The sequence below is a fragment of the Mugil cephalus genome, chromosome 10, assembly GCF_022458985.1.
Source record: "Mugil cephalus isolate CIBA_MC_2020 chromosome 10, CIBA_Mcephalus_1.1, whole genome shotgun sequence".
NCBI lineage: Eukaryota > Metazoa > Chordata > Actinopteri > Mugiliformes > Mugilidae > Mugil > Mugil cephalus.
The window spans coordinates 21,697,222-21,721,565 of NC_061779.1; the positions used below are offsets into that span (position 1 = coordinate 21,697,222).

At 43.0% G+C, this 24,344-nt stretch overlaps 2 protein-coding genes across 2 annotated transcripts; one reads left to right on the plus strand and one right to left on the minus strand.

Annotated features, from left to right (window-relative positions):
- Positions 1-1,212: 1,212 nt before the first annotated feature.
- ireb2 (iron-responsive element binding protein 2) lies at positions 1,213-13,190 on the plus strand. The gene is made up of 22 exons (XM_047595746.1): positions 1,213-1,287; positions 3,235-3,321; positions 3,509-3,674; positions 3,926-4,063; positions 4,204-4,446; positions 4,839-4,908; positions 5,187-5,370; positions 5,495-5,634; positions 5,779-5,950; positions 6,157-6,257; positions 6,548-6,664; positions 6,836-6,995; positions 7,667-7,802; positions 8,474-8,558; positions 8,655-8,811; positions 9,112-9,236; positions 9,476-9,580; positions 9,843-9,985; positions 10,486-10,633; positions 10,801-10,923; positions 11,106-11,291; positions 11,407-13,190. Exons 1-22 carry the CDS (start codon positions 1,263-1,265, stop codon positions 11,515-11,517), a joined length of 2,922 nt encoding a protein of 973 aa, XP_047451702.1. The 5' UTR covers positions 1,213-1,262; the 3' UTR covers positions 11,518-13,190.
- A 795-nt stretch (positions 13,191-13,985) lies between these two features.
- On the minus strand, positions 13,986-24,205 carry snx1a (sorting nexin 1a). The gene is made up of 15 exons (XM_047595747.1): positions 24,062-24,205; positions 20,841-21,729; positions 20,369-20,508; positions 20,059-20,134; positions 19,882-19,925; positions 19,516-19,657; positions 19,328-19,406; positions 19,104-19,179; positions 18,791-18,904; positions 18,401-18,494; positions 17,543-17,748; positions 17,231-17,374; positions 16,895-16,975; positions 16,732-16,803; positions 13,986-16,416 (listed from the first exon to the last, which is right to left on the minus strand). The coding sequence occupies exons 1-15, from the start codon at positions 24,191-24,193 to the stop codon at positions 16,366-16,368; spliced, it is 2,340 nt and encodes a 779-aa protein (XP_047451703.1). The 5' UTR covers positions 24,194-24,205; the 3' UTR covers positions 13,986-16,365.
- Between the last annotated feature and the right edge of the window lie 139 nt (positions 24,206-24,344).

Genomic DNA, 24,344 nt, shown 5'->3' on the forward strand with positions numbered 1-24,344 from the left:
AACCCAAAGTCCTGAAAAACAGTAGCTACAGTTGACTTGGTTTGTTGTTGTTTTGTTTCATCTTCTATAAACGGATTATATATATTTCACAATTTGACTTGTATTATGAAAGTTAGTCCATTCCCAAGTGGAGCCCGATTAAACCGTCACACTCATTATTGAGTCTGACGAATAAATTACAATAAACTTAAGTACACTTATCACCAGTCTGTAACCAGGTACTAATATGAACATATTCTGAGGTACCACGAAGGCAGCGCGAGTCGGAGCTACACTGTCACGTGGGACGTTTGAGACAAGACTTTTAAAGTCACAGTCAGTAGGTCAGAGACGAAATGTAGCCTACTGCCCTCTTTGATACACTCTATTACACATCTATGGCACTGCCACACTGTCATGTCCATATGTGCTAATTCTCATGCACAGTCACTTGGCACAACGATTAAAATTATTTTCTACTATAACAGTCCTGCATTTAAGCTTTGCTTCATGAATGTCATGGTATTCAGCATTGTTAAGTGTTCCCATTGTCATTATAGAGACTGTGGTTTGTATCGTATTATTATGTTGACAACCTAATTTTAGTCCGCGGGCTAGGCTAAATACCCGAAACACTTCCAACTTCACTGACATCCTCCATATCCAGTTGTATTACCACGTCTCTGACGCTGTTTCAACATCAACTGAACATTATAACAGTAACGAAGGAGGATTTAGTTCAGGACTCATATTAAAATGCAAACGTTTGACAGTGTTAACGGTTTACAACGGTTAATATCACATTATTATTATGGATTTCATAAGAATATTGCATACATTATTTTATACAATATTGAAAATTACACATCACATTTAATTCGACAAATTAATTAAAAAATTTTAATTACATTTCCTTCATATTATTTTTGTTTAACATCCTGGTTTCATATAGACGTTACGGTTTTAGTCATCACCCATATTATTATTGTTGTTGTTGATGCTTAATTTGTGTCAATCAGTGAGCAATTTCCATGTCAACAGAAAACTCAAGCGTCATCGTTTATACTGTTAGTTGCGCCTACAGCACATAATAAGTGGACTTTGAATGTCCAAGCTACCCGTCCATAAATGCCCGTTCATGATTTAAAACCTCTTCAGCTTGTTCTAAAATGTTTATTATTGGTGGGTGGGCGTGACCGTAGAGATCTGTGCTCTGATTGGTCGGCTCCGCTCGGCCGGCTGTGCCCCAGTGAGAACGGCTCGTGTTGATTTCAGAAGTCATCATGGCGCTCACTTCCACAGCCGAAGGTAACGGGATGTCTTCTGCTACTCTGCCGTAGGAAGCTGTCACCCGAACCGCCTTTAGACCCAGGCGACACATATTTGTTTAAAATTGCGTCTTTGCTCTCAGAGGGGCTGTCGTTTTCTTTAAGTTAACGTTACACGAAGCGCACCGGCGTCCCACCGCTGAGACACATAAACGCTAACATTAGCTAGCCTGCTTATACTTACTGTACAAATAGAGCTATTAAATTAGACAGCGCTGAAAGCCAGGGTTGTATTTACTCAGCCCACAATGTCACGGATTTATTGTACGCCGCTAACGCGTGTATTTTGTGTTAATTATTTAGTGTATCGTAATTCTCCTCGCCGTCCAGCCGGTGTTAGGATAAGGTCTTTGCTTAGCGAGTGTTCTTCGCGATAAGCGTTAGCCTTAGCTAGCTTTGTAGCCTTCTCCCCTAGCTTGTCATCAGGACACACGCAAAGACGACTTCATGGGGTGACCGCAGAAATGATCGTCATAGCTGCTTAGTTAATACTCGTAATAAATCAGTTTGTACATTACAACGCGTGATTTTCGTAGTTACGTGTAAATTTACTGCTGCCTTTGAGGACTGTTAAAAGGGCATCGTAGAGCACCATCGTGATGACACTGACTCATCTCTGAGCTAGTTCTATTATAATTACCCTTTAATCTGCCGAGCAATACTATGTGAGCCTTTTAGGTCGGTGCTTTTTCAAGGAATTTCACCACTAATCACTCCATGGTTTCGTTGAGTTCACGTAGTAGATAAAGAATTTTAATGTCATTGCACACAAGTTACAACGGAATTTTGTTTGGCAGTAATGTCCAGTAGCAGGTTGATGTCAGGTGTTTGTATATATTTTTTTTTTTCATCTTGTTCCCTTTTGCATCAGTGATGTATCAAACAGTTTTTGCATACAGTTGTTTATACAAAGTGGACATACCGGTTGGGTCCTACAAAGCCAGAGATTTGGTTGTTGTGTGCCATTCGATGAGATGTTGCAGATGAAGACGATAAGAAACCCCCAGTGTGTCATTCACTTTGGTGCATTATCAGATTCTCAGGAATTTCTCTCAGCTAGTGTTCTATTCTTGTCTTTTACATTTCATTGTGTGTGTCACTTGCTCTCGTCCCACACCTCTCCACCACGAGGAGCTAGATTTAAGATTTGGGAATCCACCATTAGAAAGGATTTTATAGTAAGGATTATATTTGTGCTAGTTTTGGTATGCTGTGAAGTTTTTGTTTCATAACGATGAGAGAGTGTTGTTTTTCAAAGTTGGAAACCGGAGAGTTGAAGTTACAGCATGATGTCCTGTTGAGAGACCTGAGTAACACGGCACCTACACTCAAAAGACCGGGGGAGTCTAACTTATTCTTAAAGGGGAATTTCATCCACATTTCACAGCTACAACTTGATATTTTGGTACATATACAATCTTCCACCTACTGAGTCTGTGCTATCATGAGAAAACAATCTTCTAATGCACGAAGATGGGACCATTTATTTCACAATTTTATTTATTTATTTTTTCATTCTAGAATAATTACACCACAAAAGGATGAATGGGGCTACAAAGATGTTTTCCGGTTCTCATTTTCTGTCCTATATTTATATTTAGACCCATTTGCATTACTCATTCAACAAATTTCATTTAAGAAACGTATTCACAGTGTCACCAGAGTTGAAGTTTGGCCGTGGTTAAGACAAACTGCACAAGCTGCTATTAACTATTAATAATCACTAAGACTGCATGGTATGGAATAGGTAAAATGTTTAAAATTTGTTTCTCTTAACTGACCCTTTTTGAAGCGTGAGTCATATTTTATATTACATTATATTACGTCTGGCTTTCATTTTTACGAGTTATATTCTAGATTTTTATATCACAGGCTGGAATTGTGTGATACAGTAGTGTTTTGATAAACATTTGTTTCTCCTCTGCAGAGCACCCATACGGCCACCTAATCGACAGACTGCAGGATGAAAATACCAGGTTCTTCAACCCACGTAGACTGAATGATCCGAGATATGGTGAGTTCAGACCTGGTTAACAAACCGTCTTGTAAGCTTCTAGGCCCCGTACATAACCTCTCTATCTGACATTAACAGATGCTTCATAAATATTGTGAGCAGTTAAATCACCAGTTACATTTAATTATCAATAGTTTACAGAGCGAAATTAAAGGCTGTTGTTCCTTCTCTCGTTTGTCTTGAACAGACAAGCTGCCTCTGTCCATCCGTGTCTTTTTGGAGGCAGCTATTCGTAACTGTGATGGCTTCTACACAAAAGAAGAAGACGTTGAGAATATCTTGGACTGGCAGCAGCAGCAGAACAAAGCCGAGGTGCCATTCTCTCCAGCACGCGTCCTTCTACAGGACTTCACGTGAGTCTCTCGCTCTGTGCAGGAAAACACGAGATATAATTAGAGAGAGAGATCAGAATGGATGTGGCTCGGTGATGGGATGTGGGTGAAACATGTGAGCTTATCAGATCTTTGGTTTTCATGATCTCTCTTTGTGTTCTCTGACATAAACAAGTTGCTGATGTCTTAAGAAATCTCAATGCCAATAATATATTTTCCTATAAATCCCTGAAGGATGGTTGAATAGTTTTTCCTTTGATTCCCTTTGACAGTGGTATTCCTGCCATGGTGGACCTGGCGGCCATGAGGGATGCTGTGGCCAAACATGGAGTAGACCCTGGTCTGGTCAACCCTAAATGCCCCACGGACCTCATAGTAGACCACTCATTACAGATTGATTATAGCAAATGGTGCGTTTGCATTGTGTGTTTGTAAATTGTAATGAAAGTATAGAGATATACTGATTTAAATCATTTTATAGAAGTCATCAAGAAGATTTGTTAATTTAGTTTTTAATGTTTCTTTCTTTCTTTTTTTTTTTTTACCACAGTGCCATACAGAATGCCCCCAACCCAGGTGGAGGCGACGTTATAAACCAGAGCCAAGGCCCCTCTCGTTCAATACCCAGCAGGCCCCCGTCCAGAGGAGGCTCACAGTGTGGCGGCCAGCGGGGCTCCTGTAGTAAAGCTGCCTGCAGTGACCCTCCGCCATCCCCGGGTCAACCTCCTGCTTCTGTCCAGCAGATCGAGAATACACCTCTCCTCTGCCCTTTCCACCTGAAGCCCGTCTCTGAGTAAGTTTACTGAAGGGTAATTGAAGATTGTTGGTCTTCAGTATGAGGTTAATATCATTTAAACAGTGGTGAAAAAACTGTCTGCAATTCTCCAGCTCTCTGTGAGAAGTATGTGAGTGGTTCTGCATTTTTCACATTTGCACATCATTTAGCTTAAAATCTGCAAAAAATGCAAAATTGCTCTTTGACAAAGTCATTCAGTCATGGGAAGAAATTATGCATCTTTTTACTTTTTCACAGAATATTTGACATTTGTTGTAATTTGATGAATCACAAACACAATCAGTTATTTTCAGTTTCAGCAAAGACCACACTCAAGTAAAATGAGTTGGCAGGTTATCACGGAGTTCCCCTTTGTCCTGTTCACTGTTAAATTATTTTTTCATCCGCAGAACTGAAACAGCTGTGAAGAACCAGGAAATGGAACTGATACGAAACAAAGAGAGGCTTCAATTCTTTAAGGTGCTGTATTTTTTCTGTTGTTTCACAGTCACACATAATATTGTATGCTCAGGAAACTGGTTTATAACTTTTGTGAATCTGCGTTCTGTGGATGAAAAGTTAAGTTGCTCAGCATCTGTGTTCCCTCTAGCAGCTGAAGAGGAACAGATTACACTTAGTTTAAATGGAAGTTGAAAATATGAACCGACAAACTGGTGCAATACAGATGTTTTGTAACATGAAAATGTAACTTAGACAGGACACAAATGTTGACATTTCTCGTTCTGTGTGGCGAACAGTGGTGTTCAAAAGCGTTCAGGAATGTCAACGTGGTTCCTCCGGATGTTGGCGCAGTCCACCAGGTGAATTTGGAGTATCTGTCCAGAGTGGTGCAGGTCAGCGATGGTTTCATCTACCCCGACAGCGTGGTGGGAACCGACTCTCACACTACCATGATCAACGGCCTCGGCATCCTGGGCTGGGGTAAAACATTTAAACTCTTTGTTAGAAACTTGGTCAGCCAGTGATATTTGCAAATATCTTAAATGAACAGTTGTGTTCAAGTGAACACTTCAACTGTTTGGTACCTGCCTCTTTTCTCCACCAGGTGTTGGAGGAATTGAGTCCGAAGCGGTGATGCTGGGCCAGCCGGTGTCTCTGACCCTTCCTCAGGTGGTCGGCTGCAAACTGGTGGGCTCCATTAATCCCATGAGCACATCCATAGACATCGTTCTCGGCATCACAAAGGTATGTATGCCATGTTTCTGTTCCATCACATAACCAAGGATTAGAAACAACTAAATGTGACTTGTGGCATGTCTGGTTTTGTCTTACTATAGTAATCCAAAGTGAAATTGTATCGTGCCTTTTAACTGGTGATTGATTTTTCAGCACTTGCGGCAAGCTGGGATCGCTGGGAGGTTCGTTGAGTTTTTTGGACCCGGTGTCTCCCAGCTATCGGCTCCCGACCGAACCACCATCGCCAACATGTGCCCAGAGTACAGCGCTACTGTCAGCTTCTTCCCCGTCGACCAAGTCACACTCAAGCACTTTAAAAAGACAAGTGAGTTGGCGTAGCACTGCTGTCAGTGTTGGGAGTTGTGCGTCTCATCTGCAAAACTTGACGGTTGTTGATCCGATCTGTGAAGTTATTCCATGACTTATTCTGCCTGAGCCTTCACTGCTAGCCTATATTTACGGGCTATTTGGTTGCCAGGTTCTGGGGAAGCTTTTATTGTGATGTCAACATATCATTATTGGCTCTTCCAGGTTTCACCCAGGAAAAACTTGAACTGTTGGAGTCTTACATGAAGGCTGTAAAACTTTTCCGAAACTATGAAGACCCTTCAGAAGACCCCCAGTACTCTGAGGTAACTTCTATATGTGAATCCGTTGTACTCTTCCTGATAATAGATGTAGGTCTAATAGATGTGAAACTTTGCACAAGCCGTTAGTCAGATGCTTTACCATATAATTAGACCGGAGTTCATACAGTGTTTCATTGCTTTTAATATGTTTTTCTCTTGACGATAAAAATTCTTTAGAACAACAACCTGTGCTCAGACTGTGGCTGTGTTTGCAAAAAATAAGCCCAGACATGAGAAGACGAGGCTAGCACTTTTCATAATGAGCCAAACTAAACCCACTGATGTTTGTGTAGGAGATTGAAATCAACCTGAGCTCCATGGTGCCCTATGTGAGCGGACCCAAGAGGCCTCAGGACCGAGTAGCCGTGAGCAGCATGAAAGAAGACTTCCAGAGTTGTCTAGATGAGAAGGTAACACACAATAAGACTTTAATATTAATGTCTACTTTTGTATTCTGTGAAGTCCGAGGGGTCATAGTTGTGATTTTTTTATGGAGATGCATGGATGCATTGCTAATGTCTTTTGTTGCCTGTTACTGTAGCTTTGTTTAATGCAGATTGTTTTCCTTGGTGCGTCTACAGGTGGGTTTCAAAGGCTTCCACATCTCCAAGGAGAAGCAGGGGACGCGTGTTCCTTTCCTGCACTGTGGTCAGGAGTATCAGCTGGCTCACGGCTCCGTGGTCATCGCTGCTGTCATCAGCTGCACCAACAACTGCAACCCGTCTGTCATGCTGACTGCAGGTAGAGCAATGAAAAAACGAACTGCATTTTGAAAGATTATGCTTTATTATTGCGTGAGGAACAGCAATGTCTTCTTGTAAACCTGGGCTCAGACCAAAGGTGTGAGGCGTTGTCAAATCTGTTCTTAAACTGCACCCACCCTGGACAGTCCTGACAGGGTTGGAACTCAGTAAGCGTTGTAGCCTCTGGAGAAGTTTTATTTTCCCCTTTTTTCAGCTTCTGCTTTTGGTTTGTTTGGCAGTTGGCAAACCAGCATACATGTGTCAGTAGATATAAACATGGTAGATAAAAGGCAAGTTTATTGTTTACATTCGTTTCTCTGGGAGGTGAAGTTGTGCATTCAATGTTCCATGACCTGACACAGTATGCTGAACAATACTAGTGTGCAAGTTTACCTGTGATGCAACCTAATTTCAAAACAGGGCAGGATTTTAAAACTCCTGACGTCTGAGTTCAGCTTTAACATGTGACAGTGAGGACTTTGTAATGTCATGGGTTATATAATTATACGAGTTATTTTCACTTCCACATTGTACATTAACATCTTTTTTAAGGCACGAATCAAATTAAAACATTGTCTCATGTTACTCACAAAATCCATGTGATGCTCCGTGGTGCTTAAGTTGTCTGTGTGGCTACATGGACATTTACGTTGTGTTCGTGGTCGACAGGTCTGCTGGCCAAAAAGGCAGTGGAGGCCGGGCTCGTGGTCAAGCCTTATATCCGGACCAGCCTGGCTCCTGGAAGTGGCATGGTCACTCACTACCTCAATACCAGTGGAGTCCTGCCTTACTTTAACCAGCTGGGGTAAGCACGCGTATACAACACAAACACAAACACTAATACTAATACAAGATATGTGAGTGGCTGCAACCTGTACACAAGTAGTTGACTACTTCTCAGTGTTGGTGTTGTAGAGTTAACATTTTTCTGTAAGAAGTCACATTTTTAAAAATCATCAAAATCATGTATCTTATGAAAGATTCGATACAAATAAGCCGACCTTGAAGGGTTTGATATAAGTTTATTTTAATTGTACAGGAAATACTTGTATTCCATGTATATATTTTTCTATACATAACAGGTTAATGGGTAACATCAGCTTTTTATTAGTAATAATTAAAACAATGAATGAATTCCTTAGCAAACTGAGATGTTGTAATATGTAAATATTTCCTCTAGAGCATCTGTGGCTCTGCCATCTGTCGCTATAGCAACACAACTTCTTTGTATAACTTGCCAAAATCACACACAAAATGATACATTAAACATTACTGTCAGTGTGGTTGTGACTTTATTTATACAGTATTTTCATACATATCTATGCATTAACCTCTATAATAATTTGTTACCTGTAACATGTAGCATGAGTTTTGTCTCTTAATTGACTGGCAAATAACAAGGACTAACCCATGCGCTGTCCTGTCAGATATAAGGTTTGTTGGCTTTGAAACACAGTTTTGTCATTTCCATGCCAGGTTTGAGGTGATTGGTTATGGCTGTGCCACATGTGTAGGGAACACGGCCCCTCTACCAGAACCTGTCGTGGATGCTATCAAACAGGTACGGTCTTTATAACACGCTCTTTAATCTGTTTCTGTGACTCTAAAAAGACTCTGTAAAAAAACAGCAGCTTCACCTTGACGGTCTGTGTTTCAGGGGGATCTGGTGGCCTGCGGTGTGTTGTCTGGCAACCGGCACTTTGAAGGCCGCCTGTGTGACTGTGTGCGTGCCAACTACCTGGCCTCCCCTCCTCTGGTGGTAGCTTATGCCATCGCAGGCACTGTGGGAATCGACTTTGAGAAAGAGCCTTTAGGTAAGAAAGCCACTTCAAGGTGGTCTCCTAAGCTGCTTTTACTCAAAGCTGGGGATCATCAGGGAGTTTTAGGACTTTGGCAGATTATGATGAGTGAACATGTAGTGATTCAGTGTCTTGCGCAGGAATTGATTAGCCATAGAAACAGTGAGTAGGTGATATTTGAGCTGAATAAAAGCTTTTTGTCTTCATTTTTATATTCTTACTTTCTTTATCTATTTCTTACTATTTCCATGGTCTTGGTTATGGTCTAGCCTTGAATCCACTGCTCACTGTGCAGCTGTTTGTGATTGTGAACAGGTTTGACAGCAGATGGGAAGGAGGTGTTTCTCTGTGATATCTGGCCGTCCAGGGAGGAGGTCCAACAGACTGAAGAGGACACAGTCATCTCCTCCGTCTTTAAGGATCTCCGGGGAAGGATGGAGGTTAGGAGACGAGCTTCACTAGTTTGCTTCACATTCACACATTTAGCACCGTAGCTGCAGGTTCTCCATCTTTGTGTCCGAGCAGAAGCTGATCAGCTACGTTGTTGAGGGAACGTCTGTTCGACTCAAAACCATAGTTCCTGTGTAGAAAGGCTGATATCCCGCTGTCTTTGTTTTCTTTTCTGTCTGTCTGGTGTTGCTATTAAAGTGAAGTAATGTGCTGCTGTGCTCTTTTCCAGAAAGGGAACATGTTTTGGAACAACATCGAATGTCCAGACTCTGTAGTTTTCCCCTGGGATCACAAGTCCACATATATCCGTTCTCCATCTTTCTTCAGTAAACTGGTAAGTCCTCTGACATTTGTGGTAAAGATTAATACATTCCATTAATGTATGAAGTATATATGGATTGCTTTATAGGGACAATGACAGTATATATGGTATAGATGAACAGAGAATGTTTATCCAGAGTCAGTCTCTGTAGTGTTTACAGTTTTACATCCGTCCCTGGAAATAAAATAAAAAAAAGTTAAAACATGTGGAAAGGAAAGTAAATCAGTTGAGTTACTCAACACCTCCTCTGCCTTTTAATGTCTTTTTATCTCAGAGTAAAGAGGTGCCTGCTCCTCGGTCGATAGAAAACGCTCATGCCTTACTGTTCCTTGGCGACAAAGTGACAACGGACCACATCTCACCAGCGGGCAGCATCGCCAGGGTCAGCGCTGCTGCCAAGTACCTGCTGAGCAAACGGTCAGTTTCAAGCTTCAGCCCTCATGAGTGATCATTTTTAATGACTTAACTATTGCACAATATGGGGTGTGACAGTCTGGTGTGAACATGATTAACTATGTGAAAGCAGCATAGCTTTCTAACCAGGACTGGAGGTCAGATTTACAAAGAGGTGAAATTTGGATACTGCCGAGTTAAAGCTTTACTCTGGAAATGAGACTTTCAAAACAGCTGATGAATGGTTCACAGTGACATAACAGAAGTGTAGTCTGGTATGAACATCTTGCGCCATTAATCATAGCTGAGCACTACTTATTCTATGTCTCTCTTGTGAGAGTAAATCTCAAACCAACATTATGATTCTGGTCGTAAAATTAAAATATGAAGATATTTTGAAACATAACTAACTAGAAACAGTGATAACTCCTTAAAAGAACGCGCATCAAAGATGGAACTTGTTTCCTGTTGATGTCACTATGCAAATCCAAATCTATTTTTAATACGCTTTGAATATTTCTCAGGCTGACACCGCGGGAGTTCAACTCGTACGGCGCTCGCAGAGGGAATGATGCAGTCATGACCAGAGGCACGTTTGCCAGCATCAAGCTCCAAAATCGATTCATCGGCAAACCAGGCCCCAAGACTTTGCACATTCCTTCAGGCCAGACAGTGAGTACAGACGTCATCAGACCAGCCAATCAGACCATGACAAAGATTCAGAGTTGGCCAGTACATGTACTAATCTTGCCGTCATACATGGTCGGTTACTACACCAGACTACGTAGTGTGTTCTTCCTGCTGCTAAAAACCTGTCCTCTTCCTGTCTGTCTGTCCAGCTGGATGTCTTTGAGGCAGCTGATCGCTATCAGAAGGAAGGCATTCCCCTCATCATCCTGGCAGGCAAAGACTACGGCTCAGGAAACTCCAGGGACTGGGTAGCCAAAGGACCATACCTGCTGGTAAACGTCTACACACACAGCCGACCTCAGGCCAACAAGAGAGAGCTTCATTTCAGTTTACATTACAGTAGCTTCATTCAAGACCCTTTTTCACTCATAACACATCGACTTATTGAGTGAGTCCTCAGTTACTCTATTCCCTCACTTGTTTTGGCTGATCTTCAACTCCTCTGTGGCTGCAGGGCGTACGTGCAGTCATCGCCGAGAGCTTTGAGAAGCTGCACAAGAACCAGCTGGTGGGAATGGGCATCATGCCGCTCCAGTTCCTGTCCGGCCAGAACGCCGACTCTCTGGAGCTCAGCGGGAAGGAGAAGTTCAGCATCATCCTGCCCGAGAGCCTGAGTCCGAGGCAGCAGCTCACTGTCAAGGTAGGAGTGCTGATCACATCACACGCAGCTCTGATGTCTTTAAAACATACATTACACACTTAACTGTGGAGTTAATGAGTGGTTTCACGGAGGCTTTGTTTGTTTTCCCCTGCAGACGAGCCAAGGGAAGTCCTTCTTCGTCACCGCCCTGTTTGACACTGAGATGGACGTTATCTTTTTCCAAAACGGAGGGCTTCTTAGATACGTCGCTCGGACTTTACTCTGAAACTCTTTAGGTCCACGACCAGCTCCCCTCTTCATTTAAAGTCTTCAGCATGGATGGAAAAGGCTCACTGAAGCGAGGCGACGGCTGATGTTTTGTCTGTCTGAGCTGGATTAGAGTCCCCAGACATTCGGAGCGTCAGCTGTAAAAGGGTGTAGCCGAGCTGCTTTTAAATCACTACACGTGGCTGTTTGTGCTTCTGCAACAGGACAAGACAAGACCCTCGAAGCAAACGCAAGAAGAAATGTGGCATTCCCTCAGTAAGGAGACAGCACCCCAGGCAACCTACGGACATTATTTTCACTGTTTCACTGTTGGAGGACATTTTTTTCATCATGGAGCTGAGCCAAGAAGAACCCCTGCTTCTTTTGTCATTTAAGAAAACAATCCTGCCTAGAAAGGCTGAGATGGCATGAATATATAGTTTTTACGGTGCAGTTTTGCCCGTTTTTTTTCCTACATCAAAGTCAAATATTGTGAGTTTTAAATAATCTTGACGTGCGTTCCCCAGATTTCCTGTTGGGGCCAATCGATCGTATGTAAATTAATGTTAATATTTCTTTAATCAAACCTTTTGCAGAAAACCTCTTAAGTTGCCTCGGTCATCCAGTCACTTTTTATTGCAGGAAGTTGGAGGAATTTCTGTTTTTGCTGTTACTGGTGTCACTAAGCTCCTTACGTTCAGATGGCTCCTACTTCAACTGACCGGTCCTCTGCATCACATTAAAAGTCAATTAAAACAGCTCTGACACGACGCCTGTTTCCACTCCTGGTGCTAAGTTAAACGACGAGTAGCTGCAGCTCCTCACTTCGTACACACGTGTGGTATCGAGAGAAGCCGTTCTTTGACGCCCTGCTGTGATTTGACATGAAGTGATGAATGCAGTGTAAACGTAGCATATTGTCTCCTGTCATTCACCTTCACTTCTTAAACCCTTCTGCTCCTTGCATGAGGAGCCTGTCCGTCTGTCCATCCTAGAGTGAAGTGATTCATCACCACTTCTTTATTAGAACCGGCTAGATTGCAGTTTGAACTGAAGTTTAAGTGAAAAGACTCCAGCCCTGCCTTTCGCACAGGTATTAACGATCCACCAGAGGTTAACGTGTTGAGGCTCTGTGCGACTTCACACCTGTGCATGTTCATACAACTGTGACTCAGTAAAGTGTTTTGGTCGGCAACGTCATTCTGAAATATCCATCCAGTGTCAAATGTCAGCCTTTAAGCATTTATGTTTAATAGAGAGCATGATGTTGTGCTGGCTGTGTTTTTTTTTTTTGTTTGTTTTGTTTTGTTATGATGTTATCGCCTACACGTGTCTGTAATGTGTTGAAACCATGAACTGCCTGAAAAGTTTGCCAAACCGCCATCCGTATTCAGAGTGAACAGAGACGGTGTTTTGCTTTGTCCAAAGGCAGGCAGCGAGCATGTGACAGTTTTTCCCGGTGAGTGCTTCACGCTACAGGAGTTTTAGTTGGGTCTTCTTAGTTTGAGCCGTCTTCATTTGCGATGGGCGTCCTCGTGTGCGGCAGTTGTAACTAGTCCGCCGCTTCCATTATCACCTACTTATGAGGAGGCAAGGTATGCAAACCAAGTGTATCGCTGCACACGCAACAGGGAGGCTGTTCTTATCGCTATATCTCTATTGTAAATAGTTTTTAATAAATGCTAAAGCAAAGCTGGCATCGTAGCCGTCTGTGAGGAGGGGGGGTTTGCTTAAGCGACGCCACAGGCGCTCCACTGTGTCCCGTCTGTGGAGACAAGTCGTGTCTTTGTCAGCCTGGGAAAATAATCCTACTAATGGCATCAAGGAGTTGGCGGTATGGAGGTAGAAGAATGTCGTTATGTGCGAGCCCTTAACAAAGGTTTCAGTGTGGAAAATGTAGGATACAGTATTTATAGTTGCAGATGAAATGACAGACCTCAGTCACATTGGTGAAAAAGTTTATCTTCCTCCATTAAGAAGTCTTGAAAATACGTATGGGATAGATGAGTAGGGCTAGCATTCACAAATACACAAGGCTTTCTATTTTTAAAGGCAAATATTATCTAACATATTGCTTCAGCCGTGGTCTAGATAGAATCTGATTCGTCTTAACAGGATCCATCCACTTCTCTTATCAGCGTGAACTCTGAGTCCAGGAACAGCAGTGTAGTCCAATGAGTGTCTGGTGTACATTTGTAGATACACAACTAAACAGATATTAATCTGCATTACGTATTATAACAAATTAAATTCATTTTCAACCTAAAGGAACAAACTCCTAACTCATCGCAACAAGCAGTTTTTTTTTCCACTGCATTTTTCTTCACAACTCTGCCCCCTGCAGGAAAGGAAAGCAATAACCCAAAAGGAGGAGAAGCGTAAGTGGAATTCAACTCGACTCATTTGCATTGTCATATGTTAAAGCTGTAACCACAAACAATCACAGTTAATGTTGCAGTAGAGTAAAGAAGACGCGTGAGTCCAAAGTTCTGTATGAAATCTCCAAGTGTAAACAGTGCAACTTTTATTGATTTGTTTTAAAAGAAATTACTATGACACAGTGCACGTTGCTGACATTGCCCTGCACATTAACAAGTGATGACACAGGGTCCACAAGACCAGGCTAACACGTTTTGAGTTGAAGTACAACTTAAAAAGAATCATGTATCTAACGGGCAACCACGACAATAACAAAAAGAAATGTCTGCGAGTTAAAGATGCCTTCATGGCGACAGATGGTACGGTGTAGCGCGGTCGCTGCACGGCTTCAGTTTACATGTGTGCAAATGGGAAATTAAAGCTGTAATCATAAGGATGGCGCCCTGTCACATGAAGCCGGGACAGGGGGTTGTTTTCATGTCAAAACTCTGGGCCGAGGCTTGAAGGAAGAATCGGGTTCACTACAACATCAGCGTGTTTACTGTATTGGCACCAATGTCTATGAGTCAACGTCAGCCCAGTCCTGATCTGTTCAAACTCACTCACTCAGTCTGTTGTTCTGAGCAGAAATGATTTGCAGTCAGTTAATTATATGATGTCATCAAATACAAATGCCAAACATTGGTTGGTTCCACATCAGCTTGTTTTCAGTCTTATGTCACTGTAAGCGCGGATACTTTATGTAAACCAAGTCGTGCTTACATTCACCCGTGCGTCTTAAAGGTCCAACTAATGAGCGGATTACACTTCCTACCTCTGAATCTGAATCCAGATTGTTTACATCTTCCAAAACCCCTCCCTTTGGTGCGTTCACTGTCTGCCGTTTTACGTCGGCGTCCACATTCTTATCCATTATACAGAAAAATCAGCAGTGGAACGGACGTGTACTTCTTAAACAACTCTACACTAACACCTGAAGGTGATGACACAAGGAGAGGACGATTAGTGAACATCTAAATATACTGAAAACTCCAGTGTTTTGGAGTGGTGAATGAGTGAACGTGGGGGTGACTGGGACACGGGCGCTGTTTGGTAGCTGGCTGTCATCTTCTTCCTTTTATTCGCGAGCACACCGCAACTTTTCTTTGAATGTCACCACCACCACCAACGTGTACGCAGTATGGGAACGCAGTGACTTTACAGTGACTCCAAGCAGATGTGAGTAAGAGTAAATGGGACCTTGCCCTGTAGCACAACTACACATAAAAAAAAAATTCCTTTGGACCGTTTGACAAATGAAACAAATGGTTGCCTTTCCAGTAACCAATGAGTAAAACATCTGTTGGCAGCATCTTTATTATTCTTTCACATCCCCACTGAGAGTGCTCATAGTGGGACCCACAGTCAGCTCCAGGGTAACTACTCCATACATTTGACATGTCAGCGTGTTACTGCGTTCCTCTCAACCGTGAGTCACTGTTGCTCGGCGACGCCTTGTGAAGCATTAACCTACGTTCTCTTTAACGTTACCCCACAACAGTGACGCAACCGTGACAAACACATTGAGACACGGTGGCAGCAGACAGGATTACCTGGTTCAAGTCTCTGCAGGAAGACTGTACTAAAGAACGCATTTATAGTAAATGGGCTTAGAAGCGAAAAAGGACATGATTGTCAAACTTGGGCCTTGACACTTTTTTCATACTGGATGCTGGAGTTTACAAGCCTCTGCACTCTCAACTGTTGTCTCTCAACATAAACTCCATTCAGACGGTGAAGGCACAGACATCACATTTGCACACTGATTGAAATCATATGGAAACCTATTACACCCACAACCATGCCCGCAGCTGTAGACTCTGCTAATCTAATGCCTCTCGTTACCCTGCACTCCCTCCCCTCAGCAACATAGTTCAATAAGTTTGAAAGAAAAAAAAAAAAAACGAAAACAAAACACGGCTGGTACATGAGTACTTTATCCGACTGGCAGAAGTGCTCATAAATCTTTTTTTTTCTTTTTTATTTAACTGTTATTTAATCCCTTTAAGTCATTATTAAGGAGAAAGAGTGAGACTCTTGGCCACTTTCTTCATCTGGGTCCCCAGAAATATCTGATGAGAGAGCAGCCGGGCTTGTAAACAATTAACCACTGCTGATGAGAAGGAGCTCCTGATCACACAAGGGAGAAAATCCTGAGAACAACGGACTCGGTTCATTTCCCTACTGGAATCACTCATCTGCACTATTGTCTTTTTGTCCATATCTCTGTATAACTCTTTTCATCTGATAAGAAAATATTTGCGGAAGGTTAAATGAAAATATACAATTATTAATACAATAGAGTTATATGTTAAAGGTGATTAAAAAAACGGATTGATTGTATCTCCCTTTACGATGCACGTATTTTCCTTGGTTTAAAGGCAAAAGAGGTAAAGTGTATAAGAAAAAGGCAGCCTGTTTAGTCGTCCAGAAGGCTGGTGATCGAGGATTAGGCGATGGCTTTTGCTTCTGGTAAGAAAGCCTCCCAGTACTTTATCAGCTGGAGAAAGAAAAAATAAAGAAAAGGAACAACGTAAGGGATAACACATGAGATCTGGTTAATGTGTAAATGTTTGCCCAAACATGTAGTTATGTCTAAGCTGTCCTTATTCAGTCCTCAGATCTGTCCATCAGATCTACTTTCTCAAACTTAATATTGTGAGGTTTTGGTTTTATCTTGATGGTTGGACTTTAAAATACTGAAACAAGCCCTAAAACTAAATCGTCATTATTTATATTTCAAATAGTGGTTCTGTAAAGTTATAAAAGGTGTTTAATATCTGATAAAGAAGCGGTTGACTAGAGGGTCACTCACCTGTTGCTGAGACTGGAGCAGAGACTCCAGGTACTTGATTACATGCATCTTGAAATTCTTGGTCTTCTCTTTCTGTTAGGGAGATTTTTGAGGAGTTTGTCAGTTGCGATGTTTTCAGATAGCCAGTGGCTGATATGGATGTAACGAGGATAAACATCGGTACCTCAAAGCGGACGACTTCCTTGCGCACAGTTGCAGAAACTCTTTCAAAGTCCCTCTCGTACTGCGTCACTTTGGCCTCCCACTGGGAAAAGATGACAGAGGACCATCGTCATGATTATCTTATCGCACATTTACAATGTTTAAATCATAACCAGCTTCCTAGCAAAGACTTTGTGGTGCTTAGAGTAAACGTCTTCATTACAAGTGATAACAGGAATTAAAAGTGAAGCCTTTTCAAGTTTCTCAAACCCTCTTGAAGAGTTCACATCAAACTCTTCCAGGACCCACAGCCTAGTCCCAGTTATTCTCTCTGTGTTGTTTTTGGCCCGTGTCCCACCTCAGTGATCTCCTCTTTGACCAGCTGCAGCTTGTCCGGCTTGTTGGCCCACAGCAGCTTGGCCTCGGTCTCCCTCTTCTTCTGCAGCGTGGCCTGAGCATCCTGCCAGCGCTGCCACGCCTTCATCCGGTGATCAAACGACCCCTGCAGGGCACCAAGGCACAGACACTTGTTTCATGTTTTTGTTTGGCTACTTGCTGAACAACCTGTTGCTTCTTTTCCAAACAACTTTCTGGTAATTCCAAGCCAATGTTGCTGGGAATAATAACAACAGTTTTAAAATAATTGAGGAGCGAAATGCATTCCCAGTACCCTCACGGCTCCCAGCAGGCGGATGTAATCTGCGATCAGCTCTGCGAAGTTGAAGGTGTCGTTTGCAGCTTGGTCCTGGTGTAGCTGCTCCATCTTGTCCTCAACCTCCGCCAGCTGGGACAGAGCTCGGGACAGGGCTGTGTTGTCTTCCGCGCTGCCCAGCATGGCTGTACTTTTGGCGAAGCTTGCCGTGTTCAGTGACAAGTCTGGGGAGGAGCACACAGTTAGGAGTTAATGCAAACAGGATTTTTTTTTTAACCAGCAAAAACCTGTGGGATGAATCAGAGATTATCACCATTTACTTGAGGGAAAGACATATTACAAGGATTAAAGTCACAATGTGTGAGATTTGAAAGTTTCTCACTGGTGCCACTAGGGGTGGGTATTGGCAAGGACTTCACGATACGTATCACAATACAATACGATACATTATTGTGATATTATGATATTGCGATATATTGCAATATTCTACATAGTTCACAGAGAAATTTTAAATGCAGCTTAAGTTGTATATATGTAAACCAGATGACAGCGATAATTCATTGGACAAATTGAGTCAAAAAAACAATATTAATACAAAAAACAATAATATCGCGATATTTTGCCATATCGATATTTTTTCCCCCACCCCTAGGTGCCATTTTACTTTATCAAGAAAGACACTGTGGCTCAAACTGGCACATTGTTTTTTCACCTTCGGTAAACAAATGATCAGTTATGAGAATAATTACATTTGTATCCCCCCCAAAAAAACATGGCACACAAAGGCCAGAAAACACATCAACATCCAAATGATGATAACAACAAGCTGCTAAAGTGAAGACGTGTCACTTTACAGCCGGATAGAGGATGTCTAACCTTTTCTGTGGATGACCAGGGATTCAACCAGAGCGTGGAGCTTCCTGAACTGCTGATCTGCAGACTCCACTTCCTGCAGCTTCTCCTCAAACCACTGCAGCAGAACAAACCGTTAGCATGACTCCAGCACCGAGGTCTGTGTGTGATCACTGTTAATTCACACTTTAATCCTCAGATGGCTAGATCATTTTTATTTGTTATATTAGTGAAGGCTGAGCCCTATGAAACTACATATTATATATATATATAACATAAGGTTTTGGCATTAGGCAGCTCAAGGTTTCTGCCTCAATCTGCCGTCCCTCTTTATAATCTCCTGGCTCATCTGAGCTTCTCTGGAAAAGAGAAGGCTGTGAACAGCTGGGGTGCGCAGGTCACATCTCAACTCACCACGTCTGACTCGTTCATCTTGATGGTCATTTTGCTGACAGCATCTGTTGCTTTGTTGATCATTTTAAGGAAGCCGGCGCCGCTCAGAGTCTGGGTGCTCACCGCTCTTGGCAACTAAAGACACACGTACATGTTACAATGCAGCAGCCATCAGGCTGCACTCATAAAAATCTAGTCAAACTTAAAGATACACAAAGGGAGCGGAGGAATAATGCAGCCCACTGAATGTGTTCACTCAGTTTGTACGCGGAGTTCTAAGTGAATAAAAGATGCTAAAAAATATTTTGTGGCAGATACTTTAAATGCTGCTTACTTCCTCTCTCTCCAGGAACTCTCTGACATCGGGATCTTGGAGCAGTGATGGGTGAGTTACCACCCTTTGCAGATACCTGTTGAAACAGAATAAAGCGTCTCTTTCATGCTTTGTACGGGCGCTGAATCATCACAAACATTTTACCTTGAGTATCAGATCTGACAGGCATGTTTTCAAATCACAGGTGTAAGTACCGTATGGTTTATTCATTCCTCCGCTCTTACCTTTCCAAAGCACCTCGTCTTCTCTCAACAAAGTCTGCAGAAGAGGAATCTTCCTTTCCCACCTTCATCTTCGTCATCCCTGTGCAAGACATGGCAAGAAATGTGCAACGTTTATTCTCACGCTTGGTAGGAATTTCAAATTACAGATGAAATACGCAAGGGGAAATGAAAGCCAGCCTGCCGCTTACCCAGGAGGTTTTTCTCTGGCGGCGGGGGCACGATGAATCCATTTGGTCCATGTTTTTCAGAAAGCTTCTCATAGAGGCCGAGGAAGTCGCTGAAGCGTCGCCTCACAGTAAATGTCTTGTTGCGGAACACGGGCAGTGTGGTCTGAAACAGACGGAGAGGAATTACGGAATCAGTGGATTTGATCTCTTCTACAGTTTACGGGTATAAGACTAAGGCCATTTCTCCTCCAGTGCTGACCAGTATTTCCTGTTACCACACATCTGGTGACAGACTCTACTAACTTCCTCATCATTATACATGGAGAACTTCATATTAAGCAAAATACTGGCATACAATACTTTTACTGGCTGTTTTTTTTTTTTTACCTGTGTGGATACTTTGTAGGCCATGTAGGCATTCATACCATCCCCTGAAAATAAAGACAGACACAAACTGATGTCAACATTACTGAGCCTTATTTCACAAAAGTCTGAAACAGTTCAATCAAACGATCACCGATTGCCTAATTCTGCTGTTTTTCTAATTAAAGTCATGACCCCCACCTATTTTTTCAGGGTCTTTCACAGTGATGGTGATGTCGAGCTTGTCCTCCTGCTCATCTTCTTCCTCCTCTTCCAACTGAAACAAAAACAAAAACGGACCATTAACATCGGGCAGTTCTGTTAAACAGTCCTTTCAGATTTTGAAATTCTTGTGCTGGTGGACGTTAGACTGGTTCAAGCTTGGCTGAAAAGAACCGTATGTTCCCACAGTTTCTGTTCTTCTGGGGAATAAATTTGGCGAGCCCTGGCTGCTGCTTATTACATTCCCATTGGGAATTTCACTCTTGGCTTAGGTATGTGCAGCACGTACCTCTTCCAGGGCAGCAGCCTGCGGCTTGGACAGACTGGCAGCTGCCGACAGGGAGGAGGGGGCAGATGCGGACGGTTTGGCCGTCACATCCTTTTTTCTCTCGTTCCGTGGACTGTCGAGAGAGAGCTCCACTGTGGCTTCTGTTGGAGAGGAAAAGAAAGAGAAACCTTCGGTTTGCAGAGTGTTGCGTTGGCTTTCATATAGGTCACAGAAATGAAGGGGTAATTTTCCATGCAATTTGGGTCGAACACAAAGTGGAGATTTAATAGTAAATTACCAGAAGTGGTGTTTAAACCAGACTGTAGTTGTCGTGGTAGACCGACAAGTATCTGGCACAAGCATGTGAATTTAGACACATCTAAGTCAACTCTAATCTAATTAGAAACATCATCTCCTAACTTTAAACTGTGGTTAAAGTAATAAGGGAGCCCAAAGTTAAAGTTCTGACAAACAATAAAAATGGTGGACCCACCAGCAAATAGGTCCGCCTCTTCCTCAGAGTGGACTCCATTGGTCTTCGCGGCGCTGGCTTTGCTGGCGCTGGGCGCCGTGGCGACGGCTTCCTCGCTGAAGATATCTGAAGGCTCCGTGGGATTCGCGTCTTGCAGAGGTCCCCCGAAAGAAGCTTTGGTTGTGACAGGTTTCTCCTTCTGATCTTTACTGGTGGTCTTACTCGAGACGGCACCCAGCGGCTCACCGAACAGATCCTCGTCGGCTTCGCCGAACAGGCTTTTCTGCGGCTGTTTGGCGGGTTTGATCTGGTGCGGGTCCGCGAACAGGTCACTCCCGTCGTCTTGGAACAGGTCGACTGTTGCCACGCTGGGTTTTTTGGCTTCAGCAGGTGATGGATCGCTAAGGAGGTCGACCAGAGGGTCGGCGAATTTGTCACCGATGGTCGTCTTTTCTGAGTGGTTGCTTGACAAATCACCACTGGTGTCGATGAGTGGGACGGCGATTTCTTTCGCTTCTTGCCCTGCAGGACTTCCCCTCTTCTCTTCACTGGGTGGAGCCGTAACAACGCTGGTCATTACACCTTTATCAGCTGCAGCCTCAACATTTACATCTGCCACTACTACTTCCGCTCTCTCTGCTTCAGTTTCACTTCCCAATATGTCAACGAAATCGTCAGAGGGTTCATCTAAAGGGATTTCAGCTGCAGCGGCACTTTCAGTCGACGAGCTGTTCAGCAGGTCGACAAAATCATCCGAGGGCTCGCTGACGACTTCGCTCGCTGGTTTCTTTCCCGTTTCGCTGCTCATGGGCTCCATCAACGGATCACTCATGAGGTCAATGGAAGACTTCACTGAAACGTCACTGGCAGGTGTCGGCTCGCTGTCCATGTCAGAAAGTGGAGGGCTGATCTGCAGAGAAGTGGGGACAACTGTTAATGAATTTGATTTATATTGGTATAAAATGAGTCCAATGCCACTAGTGAAACAATATCAAATCCCTCTCTTTCAATCTCCAAGGTTTAACGCTTGCTTTTCCTTCAGGAGTGCAAGAAAAATGTATCAAATGATGTTAATACGTTTAAATGTTCATTTATTTTCATACAAAACAGCCACCATTGTTTTGAATGTATTCTACCTTTTTTCTCATTTCATTTATTTAATAACTGGGTAATAATTCATGCTATAAACTGATTTAAAATGTAGTAAATCGTCTTGTTGTAAAATGAATAAAGACTAGATTGTTGCTTATGGCCCATTTCCAACAGAAGCACCAGCACTAAAAACAACATTTCACTGCTGTTTCCAGTTTGCTTTCAAGGAGAAAAACCTGGTTAGAACACATAAACTGTTCACCATGTGAGCTACGCTTCATGCTGCCAGTGGTGAAGGTGTGTTAAATGTCAAATTGGATTTGTGAGGCTGTGAGATTTATGACTAACAGCCCGATGTTTGCACTTGTGCCAATTTGCATTGTATGGTTCACAGTGGCTCTGGGCCGGCTCCCCAGATCACCTTTGCAAACGCAGCTATCTGCAGGAAATGCAAAAACAAAACATTTCAGTCCACTGGAGACTACTGGGCGTGTCGCTGGTCATAGAAACGGTTCTCTAAAAGTGAAAAGCGAGGACTGTAACTGGGGTGAGGCTGAAATGTTTGTTTTAGTTATTGCTTAACGAACATACAGTCGTTGCCATTTCACTAAGTTGGTATTTGAGACTAATGCAGCAGTTGTGAAATAAATCCCATGTTGTTGTTGTAACCGTTTGAAGAGGGGCGGCAGTACTTGGTGCCGTTTTGTGTTCACTGAGGGATGCAATTTTAGTTCACCTTCAGTAAATACAACATTAAATATACACTCACATGGCAGTTCATTAGGTACACTAGTGAAAACAAAGCATTCTAATACAACAGCCTTGGGGTAAATCTTATCTTCGTGAAGGTTAAGGTGTAGATTTTCTTTTAAATTACTGAGAGTGTTGTTGATTCAACTTTCATTTTGGAGGATGTGGTCTGTAGTACCACTGAACTGTGTTGTGCTTCCTCTTGCCTTGGCATATTTTTAGGCTAAATATCAGAAACACTTCTAATCCACTTTAACGACACTACATCCTCCAGAATTACCACCTCTGACACTGTTGTCAACATAAACTGAACATTAGAACAGTCGTGCAACTTTAGTTTTAACTAGTGTACACGATGAATTAAAGCGCATATAATTGTGATCAGTAAACTGGGAGTCCTGTCATAGGCTCTGGGTGTCGTTGATAATTATTGCTTTGCACACTATGAAGCAAAAAGCTTCTTCACAGGGTGACTCACTCAAAGAAAGTGGGAATCCGTTTCCCATCATTACTTCAGCTGTGAGCCCTGTTAACTGAAACAGCCACAAATGCTGACTAGTGTTTTCCGCAGTAGTAAATCCAACAGTTAAAAAAAATTCAAAGACAGCAACTTTTCACAGTATCCTCTGAACTTTGACTGAGGGAAAACATCCGGGTTCTGACCATGTGACTGCATCTGACTCACATGACAGGGGGGCTGCCTGAGCCAGCTTTTAATCCACGTTTATTAAGAGACTGCATTTTTAAATGCTGACAGGAAAAATAGAAACAATGCAAAAAAAACACCAACAACAACAAAAACACAGTTCCACTTCCCGTACGGTGTCAACTTGAAGTCATCAATCAGAACCACACAAGCCTCATTCTGTGCAGATCTGGGATTAGACTCAATCTAACCTATGCGTGGCCTGAACGCCTGCACATCCTGAAAACCTAACGATTACTACTTTTCTTAACTTTGCAGAGGGAGAGTTTGAGAAGAAACTGCACGGAAAAACACCCGCACACCACTAACCAGATCGGAAACATAATGTGACCTGGTTTTGGAAACCAAATCTGGGCCAGAGAGTACTTCCCATCGCAGTTTTCAGGAAGAAATCAATAAGTGTTTGAAACGCCGTCAAAGATCACGACGAGCTACTCAAAAGTCTTCATCGGTGACAGCAGACAGGTAAGACACAAATCTGCATCAAACCGCACACACGCTGCATTAAAAGCTCGTTTTAGCTATTACAGTAAATTACAGGAGCCTAACCTTGCCCTGACAGCACTGCTTTTCTGTCGTGCGGTAAAACTAGCGCATTTTTTTTCTCGGCACCTTCCTAAAACTACCACCTAATGTCAGTCAGCCCGGGCCGGATAGCTAGCAAGTAAAAGAGTAACTTCCACTCGAGACGTACTGCGCTCACGAAGAGGTCCTCCCCGTCGTCTTCATCACTGTCCCGGCCTCCGACCACTTCTTCGGAGTCCAGCACGTCTTGGTCCTCGGGGTCGGGGAACGGTGGAGGACTGCGCTCCGAGCTGGTCGCCATCTTCGGTCTCTGTTTAAAACGTAAGCGGAGGCGACGTCAACTCACAGCCCGACGCGTCTCCTTTGGCTAAGCTGCTAGCGTCACCTCCAGCTGCTCATGTGGGGCTAAAAGGAAGCACCGCTCCGCGTCGTGGTAGTAAGTCGGGGTCGAG

What these genes read in the sequence shown, in the direction of transcription:
- ireb2 (XM_047595746.1), top strand. Translation starts at nt 1,263, where the DNA reads ATGGCGCTCACTTCCACAGCCGAAG. An exon ending in TCGTGGATGCTATCAAACAG is followed by an intron (nt 8,559 to 8,654) that starts GTACGGTCTTTA and finishes TCTGTGTTTCAG; the next exon opens with GGGGATCTGGTGGCCTGCGG. An exon ending in GGCAGCAGCTCACTGTCAAG is followed by an intron (nt 11,292 to 11,406) that starts GTAGGAGTGCTG and finishes TTTCCCCTGCAG; the next exon opens with ACGAGCCAAGGGAAGTCCTT.
- snx1a (XM_047595747.1), bottom strand. Translation starts at nt 24,193, where the DNA reads ATGGCGACCAGCTCGGAGCGCAGTCCTCCACCGTTCCCCGACCCCGAG. An exon ending in AGGCTGCTGCCCTGGAAGAG is followed by an intron (nt 20,135 to 20,368) that starts GTACGTGCTGCA and finishes TTTTTGTTTCAG; the next exon opens with TTGGAAGAGGAGGAAGAAGA. An exon ending in AGACGAGGTGCTTTGGAAAG is followed by an intron (nt 19,180 to 19,327) that starts GTAAGAGCGGAG and finishes CTGTTTCAACAG; the next exon opens with GTATCTGCAAAGGGTGGTAA.